This window comes from Aulonocara sp. 'chitande type north' Nkhata Bay, linkage group LG11, assembly GCF_057382095.1.
Source record: "Aulonocara sp. 'chitande type north' Nkhata Bay isolate Kocher_YH1m ecotype deep benthic linkage group LG11, A_spYH_male_GT1.1, whole genome shotgun sequence".
NCBI lineage: Eukaryota > Metazoa > Chordata > Actinopteri > Cichliformes > Cichlidae > Aulonocara > Aulonocara sp. 'chitande type north' Nkhata Bay.
In genome coordinates, this window is record NC_141354.1 from 3723423 (window position 1) to 3743848 (window position 20426).

At 43.3% G+C, this 20426-nt stretch overlaps 1 protein-coding gene across 1 annotated transcript; it reads right to left on the bottom strand.

Moving 5' to 3' along the window:
• Positions 1-169: 169 nt before the first annotated feature.
• Positions 170-11229, bottom strand: popdc3 (popeye domain cAMP effector 3). The gene is made up of 3 exons (XM_086310253.1): positions 10601-11229; positions 5574-5682; positions 170-1586 (listed from the first exon to the last, which is right to left on the bottom strand). The coding sequence occupies exons 1-3, from the start codon at positions 11200-11202 to the stop codon at positions 1308-1310; spliced, it is 990 nt and encodes a 329-aa protein (XP_086166379.1). The 5' UTR covers positions 11203-11229; the 3' UTR covers positions 170-1307.
• Between the last annotated feature and the right edge of the window lie 9197 nt (positions 11230-20426).

Sequence of the window (20426 nt, forward strand, 5' to 3'; positions counted from 1 at the left end):
GAGCAGTGCCCAAGAGCTCCGACAGGGGGCGACAGATCAAAGGTTAACTTTCAGCAGAAGTTCTTAAGAAAATTTGCTTCTTCTCTCCAAAATCGTCAGAATTGCTCGGATCCTCCTTCTCTTCTCCTCAATGGATCCAATCACACAAAACGACCCTCTGTTATTCATACTTTATTAATACTCTTATATGTGAACTTTTTCAACACAAGCAGTGAGACTGCACCAGCATCTGAATGACTCTGCTGGGTGTGTGGATCTTTGTCGAAGCGTTTGGTTGACAAACCCGCAGTAACTTCACTTTCAGAGGCATTAAGGCTGAAAATATATTTATACATTAGACTTCCTAACATACTGACAAAATGAACTCCAGTGCTTAGAAAACTGATTAAGTTTGTGTTTGGCATCTACACAGTAAAATCATTTATTGTCACAGAACAACATCAGTCAGTGTACCACTGACAACACATATTGATCTAATCCGTCAATATCATATGAATTTAAGACGTCTGCTGTCCTGTGACAGAAGAACAATGAGTCTCCAACTGCTGCACCTGTAAGACAAAACAATAAAAAACAAGCAGCGCCTACAAGGAAAAAATGGATACACAAACCAGCAATCTTGTGTTTTCTGTGTTTTGTCTGAGTATGTGCGTTTGTCACAAAATGCACTTAACAATGAGAGTGAAAAGTCTCAAAGATCAGGACCCCAGCACCCAACAACCCCCCAAAACCCAGAAAGAATTTATTCCTTTTAGTTGCTGTCCAGGCCTTCAGTTACTGCTGAGCTGGCCAATGCATCCTTCTTAAAAATGTCCACGATTGTTGATTTGCCACTCTTAAAGTTGTTCCTCTCTGACGGGCTTCTGTTGGCTTTGCAGCCTGATGATGTCATCCTTCATCTGTGTCTCTTTGCATTAACTCTCCAAACTTCAACACTTAGAATCAAATCCAGAGTTTTAGATCTGCTACATTTTTACTGTCCATAATTTAATTTACTGTCCATTCTCTTTGGCGCCGCTATAACTGTATAAAAGTGTGTATAAGTCATATAATGCAATCATTTTGCTAAACCCCTTAAAATAAAGATAAATTCTGCACTTCTAACAGATCTTGATCGTTTGATTTAAAATCCGAAGCAAGTTTCAAAAGTTTCATTGCCCCATAAATTATGGCCCTGTGAGTAACAACACTACTGTTTTCGTGCTCAGGTATATGGTCTACCTGTCTGCAAACATGTCTGCAGCCTGACTGACACTGACTTCCACGCACTGCGATTTAGCGCATGAAGAATGTGCATGTGTGTATGTTTACGGAGCCCCCCTGCTCTGCACCGGCACTTGCAGATGGTCATCAGCCCTTTCTATTTCAGTCCCCGGCATGTGAGGGTAACATGGTAAGCGGAGATCGTAGCGGTGTCCGTATCTGTCAAAAGTCTTGTCACTGAGTGAATACAGCTTTTCTGCTATGTCATTGCGTACAACCAGGGCAAAGATCTTGGCTATGTAGCGATGCTTAGCAAAGAGCAGGTAGAGCTTTTTCCTCCTCCACGCTACGTACCGGCAGGGGTTATCAGCACGCAGCGTCACCTGAGAATAAACCACAAAACAAGTTAAACTTTGTTTAACCTCAATACAACATTTTTGTTGTTTTTCTGCATGATAAAGAAAAAGCTGTTGTGACAAAGAAAGAAATCTGTCATCACAAGTCTTTGGAATTAAATTGTAACAAATAAATGTGCAAAATTACAGAAAAGTCCAAAACGTATGCTTGTGCTTGTTAGTGGTGAGCAGCAGATCAAACAAGAACCATAAAAGGCTTTAAGCGTGCATTCAGGCCTGTGAGACTCGTTTAGACACTGAGCCTCACTCACCCCCGTTCTGTTAGCCGTCAGGGCTGGGGGGCTGAGAGGAGGTGCTGGCCGTCAGATTGGGGTCTGGGGTGCGGGGCCTCCCTGCTACTGCAGATAAGGAGGCGGTCTGCTTTCCTCCACCCCAGAGAGAAGGGTTACATCTGCTGGGTCTGGGTACGGTTTGCCCCTATAGAGTGTGTTTGGGGAGTGTGATTGTGTGTACAGTGCCTATTTGTGTCTGTCTCCACGTCGGGTGTATGATTCCCTGGAAGCACAGGCAGATGCAAGTGGTTTTCTGAGGTTCTTCTGAGGTTTCCTTTACCAGTTTAACCGTGTGTAGTTAAAGTCCTCTTAACATAACTTATAATTAAAAAAAACATTCTTTCTGCACTTACAGGTGTTTTCTCCTTCTTTCTACCCAAAGAGGAAACTAGCGCAACTTGTAAGCAAGCTTGAATTTCAAAATAAAAGCACCAAAACTTTGACTAAAGTAAATTGTCAAATAGTAAATTTGACTAAATAAAATAACAAACAAAGTAATGTGCAGCTTAAACAATTTACAATGATGACACGGATCTTGACAAGATAAAGAAATAATCCAAATTATATACAATGTCATCATGCCAACAGCTACAGGGTGAGTGCCGAGCATTCGTTTGTGTATATGGGGTGGGAATGCACGTTTGTGTCTGCGTGCGCCTGCTCGTCTGTATCTATATGTCAGGTCGGGTCTTAGACTCCACCTCTCTGGGAACATCTCAGGCTCTCTGAGGTATGGAGGCTTATCTCCCCTCACCACACTCCCTGCCAGTGGCCGATGCCTTCAGACGTTGGTGTGTTGGTGGTTCTTGGTGTCTGGGGCTGGGCGCTCAAGTATGTACCGGCTCACTCCTGGTGGCCAATTGGTGGGGCCTGGCGCCTGTGGCCTGGCTGGGCCCCTTCCGGGGGGGTGGGTGCCCTCAGGCCTCTGGGCCTGAGGCCCGGTCCTCTCTGGCACAGCTAGCTGCCGGCAGAGCCAGCGGGCACGTTACTGCAACCCCCTCTGGTCTCTGCTCCGTGGCTGCTGGATGACCTCTCGTTTGGGGCTCTCAGTTGGCTAACTTTCCTCCATGATCTCTTAATCTCAGCCTCTAGTGTCCTTCTCCATGCAGGACACTGCTCCATGTGTTTTGTGGACTTGTAAAAGGGGCGACCGTGGCTCAGGGGGTTGGGAATCGCATCCGTAACCGGAAGGTCGCCGGTTCGATCCCTGGGCTCTCTGTCCTGGTCGTTGTGTCCTTGGGCGAGACACTTTACCCTACTTGCCTACTGGTGTTGGCCAGAGGGACCGATGGCGCGATATGGCAGCCTCGCTTCTGTCAGTCTGCCTCAGGGCAGCTGTGGCTACAGCTGTAGCTGCCTCCACCAGTGTGTGAATGTGAGAGTGAATGAATAGTGGCATTGTAAAGCGCTTTGGGTGCCTTGAAAAGCGCTATATAAATCCACTCCATTATTATTATTGTAAAAGGTATTCGACCGTGTCCATCTGAGGGTCCTGTGGGGGGTGCTCCGGGAGTATGGGGTGATTAGCCCATTGTGACGGACTATTCAATCCCTATAAAACCATTGCAAGAGCTTGGTTCGCATTGCCGGCAACAAGTCAGACTCGTTCCTGCTGGGTGATGGGCTCCGCCATGGCTGCCCTTTGTCACTGATTCTGTTCGTAAATTTTACGGACAGGATTTCTAGGCCAAGTGGTGGAAGGCTTTCACCTGGGTGGTCTCAGGATCTCATCTCTGCTTTTCGCGGATGTTGTGGTTCTGTTGGCTTCATCGGGTGAAGGCCTCCAGCTGGCACTGGAACGGTTCGCAGCCAAATGTGAAGCGGTGGAAATGAGAATCAGCACTTCTAAATCTGAGGCCATGGTCCTCAGCCGGAAAAGGGTGGAGTGCCCACTCCCAGTCAGCGACGAGTTCCTGACCCGAGTGGAAGAATTTAAGTATCTCAGGGTCGTGTTCACGAGTGACGGGAGAAGGGAGCGGGAGATCAACAGACGGTGCTGCGGCTGCAGTGATGCGGACGCTGCACCAGTCCGTCGTGGTGAAGAGAGAGTTGAGCGTAAAAGCGAAGCTCTCATTTTACCGGTCGATCTACGTCCCTACCCCCACCTATGGTCACGAGCTGTGGGTAGTGACCGGCAGAAATGAGCTTCCTCTGAAGAGTGGCTGGCCTCTCCCTTAGAGAGCTAGTGTGAGCTAGTGTGAGGAGTTCAGCCATCCGGGAGGGATGGCGGCCCGGAGGAGGCCCCGGGGCAGACCCAGGACACGCTGGAGAGATTATATCTCTCAGCTGGGCCAGGCCAGCTGGAGGAGGTGGCTGGGGACAGGGAGGTCTGGGCTTCTCTGCTTAGGCTGCTGCCCCCGCAACCCTGCACCGGATAGGCGGAAGAAGATGGATGGATGGATTTGATTCAATCACCGATTTGATTCGATTCAATTTTTTCTCAGGCAGTCAGAAACATAATTCTTTTATCATTTATCAGTACATGTGCACATTTTTATATCTACGTATAAAAACAAAGCTGACACTTGTAGGACTTCATCAGAGGAGCCTTTGTGTGAAAGTAACTGAGAATAAAACACAGAAAAACATGAAGGAGATTTTCCCGGCCTGGCTTTTTATAGCAGATAACCTTAAAATATTCTGCCGTAGATCAACAACTGAAGAAAATAAGCTTTATTAGAGACACAGCCAAGCGTTATGCAATTTGGCATAATTTTAAAAAGTTAAAATTTCTTCTGTATTGAACAGCAGAAATGAGGCTTTCTTGTCAGAGGTCGCTTAAAACCCCCCCAAAAAACAGCAGCTGACAGCGCTGTACGTAGACTGGTGTGCAATAAGCAAGCAAATAATCCAGAAAACAGAGATTTGAGATGGGAAACTGTCCTTGAAGTACACTGAGAGAGAGAGTGATTTTTATCGATGTGGAAACAAAACAGCCAAAGTCAGACTGAATTAATGATGATATCTATTTGTTTGTTAAGCATAGTTTGGATTTTCCTTTGCTGCTGGTTCAGTGAATTTTGGTCAGAGTGATGAAACCTGCAGCACCAGAATCTGTGAGGTGTCGGCTTTCAGCCCCGACGGTGTGTCTGTGGACGCGGGGTGACGACACACGCTTTGTGTTTACATCTTTTTGCAGAATCCGTTCACCTGCTCTCATTTGCTGTTTTAGCTGTTTGGTGGTTGTTAAAATAGTTTTGTGAGCTTTAACATGAGATTCTGGCATTTCTGGCAAAATACATTTATATTTAAAAATCGATTCAGGATATAAGGAATCGATATCACTTTATTAAAACTAAAACCAATTTTAATCAGAAAATCAATGTTTTAAACCCACACCCAGCCATAACCAAGTGGCCAAGTATACAGGAACATCTGTGCCGAGTATAACCTGGAAGTCCCGAGGTCAAAATGGGAGACGCCCACTAAGGTGGTGGAGAATGACCGAGCTAAGATCCTGTGGGACTTCCAGATACAGACGGACAAAATGGTGGTGGCTAACCAACCGGACATAGTGGTGGTAGACAAACAGAAGAAGACGGCCGTAGTGATCGATGTAGCGATACGCCAGTTGGAGCCATCTTCCTTATGTATTCGTGGATGTGTGATTTGTGCATCACACACTCACACACAGACACACACACAGTATTTAATGTGTAGCTTGGATTACAACAAAATGAACCTGGAATACGCCCTCCTCCGATGGCTGCAGAGAGTCCCATTCTGGTGAATCCAGAAACTGGAAAGGGTAGATGTAATGCAGAAACTCTCCATTAACTGTCACACGGATTCTGTTGGACAATGGAGCAAGAGTTGATTTTAATAGGTCAAGTTCACAACAGTAGACACTAAAGATAAAGTTATTAACTAAAACAACCTAAAACATTCTGTAATGGTAGTGTTGTACTACTACATAAGTGTGCAACATGTTTTTTCATGTGTGTAATTTTATCACACAGGGTGATCAGGCAACCACATGCCCCCAGGACATTTTAATATCAGAAATAAACTTTTTTTTTTTGGAATACTTGCAATGAAATTTCAATGAAAACGGTACAACTATGGACCAATCGTTTGCCGCCTCCTCTACACGGATGACATTGAGCTGTATGCCAGGAGTGAACAAGAACATGGGCATGTCATTCAGACCAGAGAAGTGTAGTAAGATGGTAACAAAGAGGGAAGGTAGTAAGAACTGAGTTAAATGCACAGCCAGTGGACCACATTGCAGGACAGCTACAAATGCCTCAGAATCCCACAGGCAAATGGGACCATGGACTACGAAAGCTGCAACCACCAAATACCTGCAGAGTAAGGCAAGTCCTGAGGAGTCAGCTGGGCATGGATGTTGATCCAGGCAATCAACACCTATGCCCTGCTGGGCGTCAGATACCCTGCTGGGATAATAGCCTGGCCACAACTGATGGTATGTTTAGTGAATACCTAAGGCAACAGAAAGAAGAGGAACCATGATGGAAGGACAGGCCCCTGCACGGCAAAGCTGCACTGAAAGACAGCACAGAGGCACTAATTATGGCAGCTCAGAAACAAGCTCTGAGTACGCCATAACCAAGTAGTTGGTATAGTATATAAAAATATCTGTGCTAAGTATAGCACGGAAATTCCAAGGTCAAAATGGGATACGGCTCCTACGGAGGTTGAGAATGACCAAGCGAAGATCCTGTGGGACTTCCAGATACAGACAGATGAACAGGAAGTGATGTAGCTATATCAAGTGATAGTGACGTCAAGAAGAAAAAAGATGAGAAGCGGGAGAAATAGCAAGGATGAGAGAGGAGCTAGAGAAGAGGTAGAAGGTGAAAGGGTTACAGTGTTCGTTGTGGCAATCGGAGCACAGTGACACACAAACTGGGCACCAACACATGTGTTCAATTACTGTAACTATTAGCATTTATATTGTTCTTTCCTTTATTTTGACACTTAAGATTAAAATTCCTTACACATTTTTCACCTTACACCCATTCCTATTTCCCCCTGGTCCAATGATTGTCCTGCTGTCTGTGCTGTTTTGCTCTTATCGTGGAGATGTCTTGTTCACTTGTTATCCTGTTTTTCATAAATAAAAGACAGAAAATGTAAAATTCTGAGAATTCCCCAGCAAGTTCTGAATTGACCTTTTCCCTCTCCGATTTCTAAACTTAGCACAAAAAGTAAGGAAATTTGTGTTTGGTATTTCTTTGTTGTAACAATGCTTCTTGGTAATCTTATACTCTTTATTTCCCCTTAAATTGTGCCATATTTGTAATGCAAATGCATCTTTGGGTTGAGCAGCAGAAGATGGGAAGTTCAAAACAGACATTTCAACACTGTGTCGAGCTTCGCGAGTGCAGATGTTTCAAAACACTGCTCTGAAACGTGGTTAAAAACACCCAGATCACGTGACCACGACTAAATGAGGCTTTGGTGCCCCAGTTTTAACAGGTGGTGTACCTGCTGCAGAGTGGCACACTGAGCTGTAAAATCATTAAAATATCCCAATAAATCCCGTCTGCTTTCAGCGAGAAAATAAAACAGGCAACAGACAATTTTTAGCTCCGGCTCTGTCTGTTCTCTAAGTTTTCTACTTTCAACAGAAAATGTCATTTGCAGCATTAAGTGACGTCATCCTCACTATAATATATAGATGAGAAGTCACTTGCATGCAGGCAGCTTAAAATAATAGTGGCCTGGAGCATACAGCCCCCTTCTTGATTTCCTATTTTTTGTTTGTTTGTCACACTTAAATGTTTTAGATGATCAAACTATTTTAAATATTAGACCAGGCTTAAAACACAAAATGCAGTTTCTAAATGAAGGTGTTTATTATTGAAGGGAAAACAGATCCAAATCTCCAAGGCTCATAAGTACCCATAAATCTAAAAACTGGTTGGGCCACCCTCAGCAGCAACAACTGCTCTCAAGTGTTGGCGATAACTGGCAATGAGTCTTTTACTGGAGGCTTTTCAAGCATAAACTGCCTTTTAAATGTCACAGCATCTCAATCAGATTCAGTTTCAATTTTATTTACACAGCGCCAAATCACAACAGTCACCTCAAGATGCTTTATATTGTAAGGTAGACCCTACAATAATACATACAGAGAAAAACCCGACAATCACATGACCCCCTATGAGGAAGCACTTTGGCGACAGTGGGAAGGAAAAACTCCCTTTTAACAGGAAGAAACCTCCGACAGAACCAGGCTCAGGGAGGGGCGGGGCCATCTGCTGTGATTGGTTGGGGTGAGAGAAGGAAGACAGGATAAAGACATGCTGTGGAAGAGAGACAGAGGTTAATAACAGGTCAGGACTTTGAATAGTCCACTCCAAAGTCTTCATCTTGTTTTTCTTAAGCCAGAGGTGGACTTGCTGTTGTGTTTTGGATCATTTTCCTGCTGCAGAACCCAAGTGTGCTTCAGCTTGAGATCACAAACCGGACCGGACACTCTCCTTCGTGATATTTTGGTAGAAAAATTCATGGTTCCAAGTCTTCCAGGTCCTGAGGCAGCAAAACAGCCCCAGATCATCCCACTGCCACCACCATATTTTACTGTTGGTTAATTTCATAATGGTGTTTTTTTTAGTTTAAGATCTGGTAACTACAAAGCCCACATTATATAATTTGCATCACTTCCAACCATTCAGTAATTGAGGACTGTTCCTTTTCTGAAAGGCTGTGTTAGTTTTATGGCAGATGTAACGGTACTCAAACATTCCAAATAGTTGAATCGGTCCACAGAATACTTTCACAGATGTCTTGGGGTCAATCAAGATGTTTGTTTTGGCAAATGTGAGACAAGCCTTTGTGTTCTTTTGGGTCAGCAATGGTTTTTGTTTGGTGAACTCTCCCATGGATCCTGTTTTTGCCCAGTCTCTAAATCATGAACTCTGACCTTAACTGAGAAATGTGAAGCCTGTGGTTCTTTAATGCCGTTCTGGGTTCTTCTGTCAGCTCCTGGATGAGACTTCGACATGCTCTTGGAGTAATTTTGGGAAGGCTAATCACTGTTCCATGTTTTCTCCATTTGTGTATAATGGCTCTCACTGTGTTTCACTGGAGTCCCAAGCCTTGGAAATGCCTTTGTAACACTTAACATACTGATGGATATCAGTGATTTTTTTCTCAAGTTTTTCTTTAGATGGCATGATGTGTTCCTTCTTGAGATCTTTTAGCCTTCCTTAACTTTGTCTAACAGGTTCTGTTCAAGTGATTTCTTGATTCAACAGATCTTCCAGTAATCAGGCCCGAGTGTGTTTAGTGAAATTGAACGCAGCTCTCCAAAGAAAATGTGGTTAATCACAGTTAATCAATGATTTACCAAGAGGGGCAATTACTTTTTCACACAGGACCAGGTAGGTTTGGATAACTTTTCTCCTCTAATCAATGAAATCATCATTTAAAAAGTGCATTTTATATTTATTTGGGTTATCTTTGTCTCATATCAATTGATGATCTGAACCATGTAAGTGTGACAAATATGCAAAACACCAGGAAATCAGGAAGTGGGCAAACACTTCACTCCACACTAAGTCAATTTGTTTAAAAACAAAGTGAAGCCACAGAGACATGCTGTGACCAAACTAACATATACATGAACCACCCCGTCTCCATTCAGTGCAGTGAGCCTGTTACCTTCGATGACCTTTTAGCCTCTCTAAAAGAGAGCTGCTCTCTCAGTGATGCAGAACTTCATAAATAGCTCCAGCAGCAAGTGCTCCTTGCCTTTTAGTGTCTGGACTCAGAGACGTGTGAGTAGTGCTGTTTCACACACTGAGGTTAATTATGGAGTTCCACAGGGTTCTGTGCTAGGACCAATTCTACTTCTTTCCATCATAGTAACATCCAAAATTTGTGGTGGTGTTCTGCCTCACTTTCTCAGAACAAATATCTGAAAATGTAAGTTCACAGGCAGCATCCACTGCCTCAGAGCACTCTACTACATATATTACATATATTCTAATACGTGTAAAACTGATTTCATGATAAATTCTGCAATGTGCGTTTGTGCACTAGGCTACATTTTGTACAAACTATTACTCCAGTACATTTTTAGCTACAAAAGTAATAAAGCACAAAAACTGATGAAAATGCATTGACTTTACATGAAAATACTAGTAGACTAATCATTAAGGTAATCAGTCACCTAATGCGAGTGCTTTCACAGTAACCGCAGAAAAACATTTAACTGTTCAATAAGCTGCTGTCCATAGATGAGTGAAAAGCAAATCATTACAGTGTAATCTATTCAGCCTTTACTCCCCAAGGACATGTGGTTATGAAAAGCATGTTTAAATCTAGGCTCTTGAAAGCTATACTAATTTACCATGTGCTCATTTTACTTGCGCATAATTTAGACACATGGAGCTGTTGTGGTTAAAGCCTGGTCAAACAAACAAACAAACAAACAAACAAACAAACAAACAAACAAAGCTACGCGGTCAAAGCTGCAAAGACTCCTCAGGTAAAGAGTGAACTAGAAATGCAGATTACAATAATGAACCTTTTAGCTCATGAGCCAATCCTGATCAGTCCCAGTAACCCTGACCCAGATAAACATTTGGAGTCTGTCAGTAAGACTTTCACATGACAAAGAGTATCTAGAAAACACACCCTTTGTTCTAATATCAATAGGGGCATGACTGTGCTAAACTCTATGTTGGGGTGTACCATGTTTGACACTGAGCTGTTCAAGCGTGTGTGCGCAATCACCTTCCGGAGAGCAGCACTGACAGCTTGTCAATAGCGGTTTTTCCTTCTACGGCGAAGCAGCGGTCCTTCTCCAAAGTTTGGACTTCCCCGTCACAGCAGGCCACTATCTTCCCAAAATGGGACAATGACACTCCGACTCTTTTAAACATGCAGCTATACAGCTCCTGGAAGTCCTTGTCAAACGAAAAGCTCCTCAGCCTGTATGACATGTGCAGGACTTGTACCAGACACACCGCGAAGATCGCCAAACTCCACAGAAAAGAGTCCGTGGTGCAGGAGTCCGACCACGACCAGAGAGTGGAGCAGAAGAAGCCCAGAGTGAGAAAGGTGAACAGGTAGAAGAGTCCGTAAAAGCCACTGCCCCCCATGAAGCCAAGGAACAGAAAGATGTTGGCGAGATGGAACACCGATCCTTCCGCACCCTCTTTCCACTCTTTGCACACCGGGTAGGCAGACACCTCCGGCGCCACCGTAAAATTCATGATTTCGAAGTCGGGCGGCTCCATACTGTATAAAGCGACTCGACCCGCAGCACATCCACCACAGCCAGCCTCGCTCCGTGCCACCAGAGCGGGTAGAAAAACGCTGACACCTCGGCCCATCACTCATAGGTGGAACGCAGAAACAACCAATCAAATCGCTACGTTATATCCAATGAAAAAAAGACGGAGTTTTTACGGAACCATCAGAGCGCGGGTTCGAGTCCAGGTGCGGACAAAGCTCGTGTTACATGATGAAAGGATAAAGACCAGTTTTTACTTACTGTAGATAACAGTTGCTTTGTGATTGATTGATTATCCTGTTTATTTGTAAATTATTATTATACAGTGTTACAGCCCATAATGCAGAATAAACTCTACCATTACACTTTTGAGATGATACACACCACAAGTAATTATAGGTTATGTGTTTGCTGCTTTTATGTTAAAACAGGTTTCCAGTTCTGTCCTGTTTTAGTTATTTTTCAAAAGATAGTTTTAGTTTATTTCAGTTTTTGTGAGTCTGGAATGTCAACAATTACATACATGTCCCAGTTTTAATGCAAAGTCACACACAAAAAGCTGTAATACAGATATATTCTGATGATATAGAAAATTAAGCTTATGCATTAGTTAAATTAGGACAGTATTTAGAAACCCATTTGAAGGCTTCCTCGCTCTTCGGCTGCTAGTTTGTGTCTTTCAGACACTGTCATGCAACCCACCACCTAACTCCTTTCACTGCTGGGATTCTTTCTTCTATGATGGGTCATTATAGTTAATTGCCAGATGGCTTACTTTATTTTTGTCTTTAATAAATCATGTTTGGTATTTCCACACAATCTCTCCTGATTGAATTATTTTCTAGATAATCTAATTAAATGTAGAAAAAATATCACTGAATGAAGGGTAAAAAAAAAGTAGGTGATAAGAATTCAATTTTAATCACAAACCTACATTCACTGACAAAAATCAAAGCATGAAAAACAGTTATTAACAAGAAAAAACAAAGAAAAACACCTTTAACCACTGCTTGACACCTGAGGCATAACAAACAGAACACACACAGACACACACCAAGGCTGTGATGTGACACTGAGGAGATAAAACTGCTTAAAATCTGCTTCATGCATCTGTTAATCTGATTTGACTGACACCAACAAGACATTTAATACATTTTACAAGGGGTCACTTGCCCCTCCCTCCCTTCCTTCCCTCCCCATCTCCAGCTGCCTCCCTCTTCCCGCTCCACCACAATCACCCACACATGCAGGGCCTTGGGGTAAAGGTGGTTCACCAGGGTGCAGAGGAGGCATCCCCCCCTCTGTCCCCTTCTGGCTTCCTGTGCCTCAACTTTATCCCACAACTTAGACACTCACATTACTCACACTCTCATAACACATACATATAGGATCTTGGGGGTGGGCACGCTACACAGCATCCAGATGTCCATCAGGGTGTACACCTCACCCCTGGTGTCGTTGCCCACCTCTCAATGTTAAATACACGTAGACATTGAGGGCTAGCAGGAGGGACTATGCGCTTACCTGCTGCTCTCTGGCAGGTAGCTCCATGCCCTCCTGGGTTTTAAATGCACCTTAGAACACACATGCCGGTGTACACATGGTACACACCGGCTCACTCCTTGGCGGCCGCTTATCGGGGCCTGGAGCCTGGGGCTCGCTCGGGCCACTTCGGAGGTGGGGTGCCCCCGGCCTCTCGGCCTGGGGCTCGGTCACTCAGGCACGGCTGGCTGCCGGCGGAGCTCACGGGCGCGTCACTGCAACTCCCCCTGGCTTCTGCTCCGCGGCTGCTGAGTGAGCCCTCATCTGGGACTCTCCTCAGCTCTTTCTGGGACAGTGGCGCAGCTGCCCCTCTGTTGGTCTTCCTTGGTCTCTTGTGTTCTGGGGGCCTCTGGATGTCTGGAGTTTTGATCTCCTCCATACCTGCTTCATGCCCTGGAGGACAGGGCTGTGGCCCCCCCACACCCTCTAGCAGATCATTACATGAATGAACCTTTTAAATAAACAAGCGCGTCCATGCTCACAGGTGTACACACGGGTGATCACACCCACAAACTACACCCTTTTTGGCTCCTACCTCAAAGCACACTGTGTTCTGTTGATCTTATGTGCTGCACAATAATATTTAACATTTAGTATTTACTGTCATATTCACATAGATCATCGCGATGATGTTGTTTATTATGTTGCTCTCATTTTTTCCTTGTTTTCTCTTTTTTCCTTTCTCAAAAGGTGATCCAGGTGATCAATATTTGGATTTTTTGTCTGTTTGTTTTGTTGGTTTTTGTTTTTTGCCCTTTATCCCCGTCCCTCTTACCTGCTGTTGTTCTTTCTCCCAGTCATGTCTGTCCCGTGTGGAGCAAGTGAAAATAAAATAAAATAAGCAATAAAAGGTGAATCAAACAGACCAATACAGCGAGGCTGGGATGGTCCATTTGGTAAAGTAAATCCGTTGGGCATCTTTCTTCACCTTTAGACAACAATTCTGATGGCAAAAGAATCAAAACAGGACAGGCAAAAAATAAATAAATACATTTTACAACTAAGAGGTTTTACAGAAATACTAACGATAATTATTATTGTTATATTAATATTAGTTAAAAACAAGCAGTTTTATTTATGATAACTGAATTAATTAAGAAGGGAAGACAGTGTTTTGCACCAGGAAGCTTTTCTGTATAGAGAGTAGACTTTAGAAGGGGCAAGATCCTGACCTCTGAGCTGTTTCTGATGCGTTCACCTGAGTGTGAACGTTAGATATAAAAGATTATAAACTGCAGAAGACAGGAAAGATTACTCTGCCTGCACCTCCTTGTCTGAGGTGTCCCCTCCAGTCTGATGGCTCTGCTCACTCACAGGTGCAGACGTGTCTTTAATCACTCTCTTCAACAGGAGGGATCAGAGCGGTCCATGGGTATGACAAACAATGAAAAATTTAAGGGAACAGTGACGTCACCTCTGACAGCTTGACTAAGCTATTAAAAGAAGTCTTTGAAAATGCTGTTGCACAGTGTAGTTGGGGTTAAGCAGAGAGAGAAGGAGGAGAAAGGTTAGCAGGCAGAAGTGATTAATGAGATTAATGAAATCAGTGTCCAGCTGACTCAGTGAAAGCTAACTCAGCACAAAGCCAGTTGTACGATCACACCACAGCCCTGCTGTTAATTATGAACACGTCACCATCATCCATGACTCATGTCAGGACAGAGTGTCAGAGGCTCGCTGCAGAGATACTTACGCTACTGTTATCATAAGATTTGTTCTCTGTCAGGGCTCTGTGTGCAAGCGGATGGAGAGGAGGATCCAAATGCGAGACTCTGAGACTGAATTGAAACTGAGAACCTTAGCTTTATTGCTGGTGATAAACGAGAACGTGAACTGAACAATGACACTGAGAACTGAACACACAGGCATAATCTGAGGGTACGATGCGACGCTGAGCACAGGAAAACACAGGGCTAATATACACAGGGTGGTAATCAGGGAATGGGCAACAGGAGGGAGACACAGCTGGGAGAAATTGGACTAACGAGACAGGGGGAGCAAAGCTGCACACACTAACATAAGACAAAGACTTTCACAATAAAACAGGAAACATGAATTACTAAACAAGCACTGAGAGACAGACAGAATGACACATGGAACCTGAACTAAACTAAACGTGAGATATAACCGAGAACAAATCCTTAAGCACGGATAAACAGAAACAAGAAACTAATAATAATAATAATTATCATCACAGAATAAGAAAACAATCCATGAAGCAGAATTAAACCGAAATATAATAAACTCAAAATACTGGGTCCAACGGACCCAGAACCGTGACATTCTCGAGGTCGAATTAATACAATAAATATTCAAGTAAAGTTAGAATAATTTGTCTAATTTAGATTTTCTTTTACTTCAATTTACTTCATTCATTTAGTTTTATTTATTTATTTATTTACAGTTTTACAGATTTACAGTTCTTTATTCTATAGGATACATGTGAGGATAACGACTGCATTATGATTATTTCTTCAACCCAGGCACAATGAAGATGTTTTTAAAAAGTCAGATTCTACCAGTACTAAATAAAGATATTAAGTTTAGCAGATTGATAGAACAGTGCATGTGGAGAGAGGAGAAAATCTAACTGTGAGCATTTCCTGTGTCTTTGCGTCACTGTGAGTCATTGTTTAAATCTCACTTCTGAAATTACTGATCTCACTTCAAACAAACTATAACAGGACCCGGCAGGACCCAGAAATGGCTGCTTGCAAAACTTTTGTTTTTATTGTGCACGTTTCTCCCTTTGAGCTCTGTCAGCTGCTCCGATCAGCTGCTCCCCTCCCCCTGCAGCCAAACAAAAACCAGTGACCAGACAAATCTAAATTATAACCTCTTCTACCCAATTCTCATTAGAAATGCTCGCCCCCTATAATGACTACAAGGTCATCAAGATAAGATGGGGCCTGATTATTTAAGACCTTGTATGTGAGGAGCAGGATTTTGAATTCAATTCTGGATTTATGCGCTACGCTCTCTCTTCTGTCCGTTTGTTTCAGTGTTTGTTTTTCTGTCTGTGTTTGTAAGTCGTTTATGTCCTTTTCCTGGATGTATCTTTTTTTAAGTTGCTGTCCTGTTTTTCTTAGAAATAAACTTTAAAAAGAGTCAATGCTGAAATCTCAATTGATAAACTACACAGAGTGAAGACCAACTTGAATTTCTTATTTCGTAATTAAGTCTTTAAGGACAAATTGTCATCGTCCCTCCGTCCTTGCTGTCCTGATCTGTCAGTTTTTGCCTCTCTTGCCATCTCATGCTCTTTTCCTCAGTCCTCTGTTTCATGTGTTAATATGTGTGTATGTTTGTTTCTGAGTGTGCTGGTTTTTGTGCAGCAGCAGGACTCAATGGAATTTTCCCACCTTTCCGCTCCACACACCTGCTGGAAATCACAAGCCTACCTGTGATGACCCTATTAAGAGCCACTACTCAAGAGTGGCTGATCAGATCGTTGAATGACTACAGTCACAGTCTCTGGTGACTGAGATTCCTTTTGCTACGTGTTATGAAACTTTCCTGTACAGAAGAAATAGCAGGTATCTGTGGATCAGAGGTGAATGTGTTGAGCAATTGTAAATACCAAGTGAGCTGAAGTGCAGCACAACATCTGGAAGGAGAATTGCTGGCACCTGGGATCAGGACTCATCATTACTGTGGATTTACATTTTTGGAGACTGTTGTTATCACTTATCAGTGTAAATTAAATTCACTGTTTTGAAGGAGTTGTGCATTCGAGTCCTACTTTATCTTACAGCAAACTGACACAAATAATTCGGTTTAAAAAACTCAGAACCTGGCTCAGGAAGGGGCGGCCATCTGTCATGACCAGTTGGGGAGGGTTGATGTTAGGTTTCTTCAGTCTTTGAAGAAAAGCGAAACAGCCTTAAGAAAAAGTTTTTGATCCTTTTCCCTAATGAAATCTGACCTTTAGGAGACTCAGTACTGACTGTTCCTTCTCTGCTGTCTCAATAATAAATGGCCTGTATTTATATAGCGCATAACTAGTCCCTAAGGACCCCAAAGCGCTTTACACGTCCAGTCATCCACCCATTCACACACACAATCACACACTGGTGATGGCAAGCTACATTGTAACCACAGCCACCCTGGGGTGCACTGACAGAGGCGAGGCTGCCGGACACTGGCGCCCAAGGACACAATGACCGAGTCCAAGCCGGGGCTCGAACCAGCAACCTTCCGATTACAAGGTGAACTCCCAACTCTTGAGCCACGATCGCCCCAACAGGTCAGTAGGTCTGCTCAGTCACTAACGTTGCCGACACTGTCATTTTAGACTCCAAGAGCAACAGGATGGACTCTTCTTGAGCTCCTGTGCAGAGCTGATTATTAAAAATGACATGATAAAGAGTCATGCCATCTTGCCTATTCCAGCTACCACAGGGCAAGAGGTGCTCCAGTTTCGAAGGGTAAATTATAGTGTTTTACTAGTTTGAATATGAATACTTCTTCCAAAACTTGCTGGTGGATACTCCACCCTCTAACCCTCCAAATATGGTCACTTCTGGCCTGACAATGTCAATTCAATTCAACGTCTATTGCAGCATAACTAAGGGAGGATTCAGGGTCACCTGGTCCAGCCCTAACTATATGCTTCAGCAAAAAGGAAAGTTTGAAGCCTCATCTTAAAAGTAGAGATAGTGTCTGTCTCCTGAATCCAAACTGGAAGCTGGTTCCACAAAAGAGGGGCCTGAAAACTGAAGGCTCTGCCGGAGGTTCCTTCCTGTTAAAAGGGAGTTTTTCCTTCCCACTGTCGCCCTAGTGCTTGCTCATAGGGGGTCATATGATTGTTGGGCTTTTCTCTGTATCTACTGTACAATATAAAGCGCCTTGAGGGGACTTTTGTTGTGATTTGGCGCTGTGTAAATAAATAAAATTGAATTGAATTGAAGACTGAAGGCTCGGCCTCCCATTCTACTAGGAACAACAAGTAGGCCTGCAGAGCGAGAGCGAAGTGCTCTAATAGGGTGATATGGTACTACAAGGTCATTAAGATAAGATGGGGCCTGATTATTTAAGACCTTGTATGTGAGGAGCAGGATTTTGAATTCAATTCTAGATTTCGGGGCTTGTAATGGAATGATGGACAGTATCCTGTAGGATCTCCTCCCAGATGCAGCCAGGTGGAATCTGGGATGCAGTCAAAACATGATGTTGTATTTGTGTTCTACTGGATTTAGGTCATGCAACTCTTGGGGTCAGTCACTGATATTATTATTATTATCGTGATGATGATGATGATGATGATGATGATTATGATTATTCCTTCGTCTTCCAGAAACTCTCTCCATACTCTGACCACATGAGGCCGGACACTAGGCCGAATCCAGGAGCCACTGCACCATCATAGTGTCTGACAATGTGATTTCATCCTGATACCTAGTCAGGGTGCCGTTGCCTAGCTTGTAGATATTCCTTCACGGATATGCCACCCTCAGACTGTCACTGACCAACCACCAAACTGGTCGTGATGTTACAGGCAACATAGCGTTCTCCACGGCTTATCCAGTACCTCTCAGATCCGTCACGTGTGCTTAGGGTGAACTTGCTTTCATCTGTGAAACGCACAGAGCATCTGAAGCGGACCTGCCAATTCTGGTATTCTATGGTAAATGCCAAAAAAACTATATAAGAGCCAGTCCATTTCCCACTGCACCAGTGAGCTGCAAACTATATCAAAAGCTTGTTGATATAGCTATCAAATGAACATCCTGTTAGGATGCCTGGGTCGTTGACCCAGGGGTTTTGAGTTTATTATATTATTTATACTTTCTAGTCTTTGGTTTCTTTGAGTTCTGTCTTATAGTTTATGTCTCTGTCTTCTCTAGCTGCTCTGTCTCCCCTGTCAGCTGTATCCCCTTGTCTAGTTCGCGTCTCTGTGTGTCCTTAGTTGCTATATCCCCGTGTCCAGTCAGTGTTTGTGTCTGCCCTGGTCCCACGTCTCTGTTCCCTCTGTTGCAGTGCGTGCGAGTCTGTGTCTTTGTTCAGTCTGTGTTATGTGTTTCCTGTTTTACTTTGAAAGTCCATGTCTGATGTTAATGTGTCTGGTTTTGCTTCCCCTTGTCTCGTTAGGCCTGATTTGCCCCAGCTGTGTTTCCCTCCTGTTACCCATTCCCTGATTGCTCCCTCTGTGTATTTAAGCCCTGTGTTTCTTAGTGTCTGTGTCGTGATCTACCGTTTATTTTGCTGTGTGTTTTGTCAATCCGCCGGTGTTAGTTTATTTTTGACCTTTTTCCCCAGTTATGTTATGTTTGAGTTCAGCATTAAAGCTGTTTTGGTTTAAGTTCTGTCTCCGGAGTCTGCACCTTGGGTCCTATTCCTGTCTGCACACAGCCACACCTAACACATCCTACCAAACAAAGTCTTTCAGAAATGTGTTTGAGTTGACACACACCAGTCTTATCTGATATTCCAGAGCGTGAGTCAATGCTGGCGTTCCGTTTCATTCGGTGCACAGTTGAACTGTCAAATGTACAAATATATTTGATTGTGGGATTTTGATAAAATACAGAAGTTGGCAGTTGTTGAGCGAAGTGTGGTCAAAATTGGTCCACTTGTCTAGGAGAAGATGAGGAACATACAAAAGCTACAGTCATTAATGAGCTAAATGATTTGTAATCAGTGTATTACACCTTCATTTGAACTGTCTAACTTTGTGTAAATACAGAGTTATATGCCTTTTTATTATGTGACAAGAAAAGCAGATTATTGTCAAGAATCAGAATATGATCAGACTGTTAACCTAAGTAAACATAAAAAGGTAGACATTCAAAATCCAGACAACAAACCAGTTTAAACCGGTTGTTGTTATGACTTCACTGCATGAAATCGTAATTTGCATCAGTGGGAACAAGAGCTGGCCATTTATTTTCACACCACACAACAAAGAACCGCAGTGCTGAGACCAGCCCTCATCCAGTCACCTCGAGTTGAACTGTGGAGCTACCAGGGCCCCGATCAATTCAATCTGAAGCAGATCAGGTTAACACTTATCAAAAAGTGGTGGACGGAGAGGCAGTGACACCAGCGACAAAACAAAAACACTTGAGAGTAAGAGTTGATTCAAGTTGATTACATTTTATTTTGTACATTTTTAAAAAGGAAAAACATATTTTTAACAAAAAACAGTTGCTTCAAGGCATCTTATACTGTAGAGCGTTACGCCCCAGTCTAGGGATACAGGAACGCAGCATAAGAGTTGGAAAGATTGACCCCGCCCTGGTCCCCAAAACCATACGATCAGGGGGCCAATCAGCAGCCGTCAGCTCATCCAATCAGGGACCTGCAGAGACTTAAAGACACAGACAAAGAAACAGCCACCAAAACTAATTATGGCCAGGGCCATAACACCCCCCTTCCCAAGACCAAACATCTCTCCTATAGATGTTTGACACTTAGGTGTTCAGAAAACCACGCCATCTCTTGCTTACAGTGAGCGAGAGATGGCTAGCAAGAGGACCTAGGGCATCAGCTAACTGGTTGTAAGAAAAAATTGTGATAACCAAATTTTTACCTCATGGAGACTTGTAAGGAAGAGGACTCCCTTACTACATTTATTTATATTGTTTATATTGTCTGTATAGCACTTTAGAGCACACCTTTCACTTTATTAAAAGCACCTTAATAAGCACTTTATTTAGCATTGCACGTTAAGCATGGATTTGCATAGTAAAACATTTGCACACAAGAAGTTTAATTATTTATTGAATATTTATTGGGAATTTTAAAAATCAGTCGGTAGCCTTGTTTCAGATCCTGCACAGT

Coding starts and splice junctions, on each gene's coding strand:
- popdc3 (XM_086310253.1), bottom strand. CDS start 11,202: ATGGGCCGAGGTGTCAGCGTTTTTCTACCCGCTCTGGTGGCACGGAGC. Junction 5,683..10,600: donor TCAGTGCTGCTCTCCGGAAG/GTGATTGCGCAC, acceptor ATTGTCCAACAG/AATCCGTGTGACAGTTAATG. Junction 1,587..5,573: donor CGGAGGAGGGCGTATTCCAG/GTTCATTTTGTT, acceptor GTTTATTCTCAG/GTGACGCTGCGTGCTGATAA.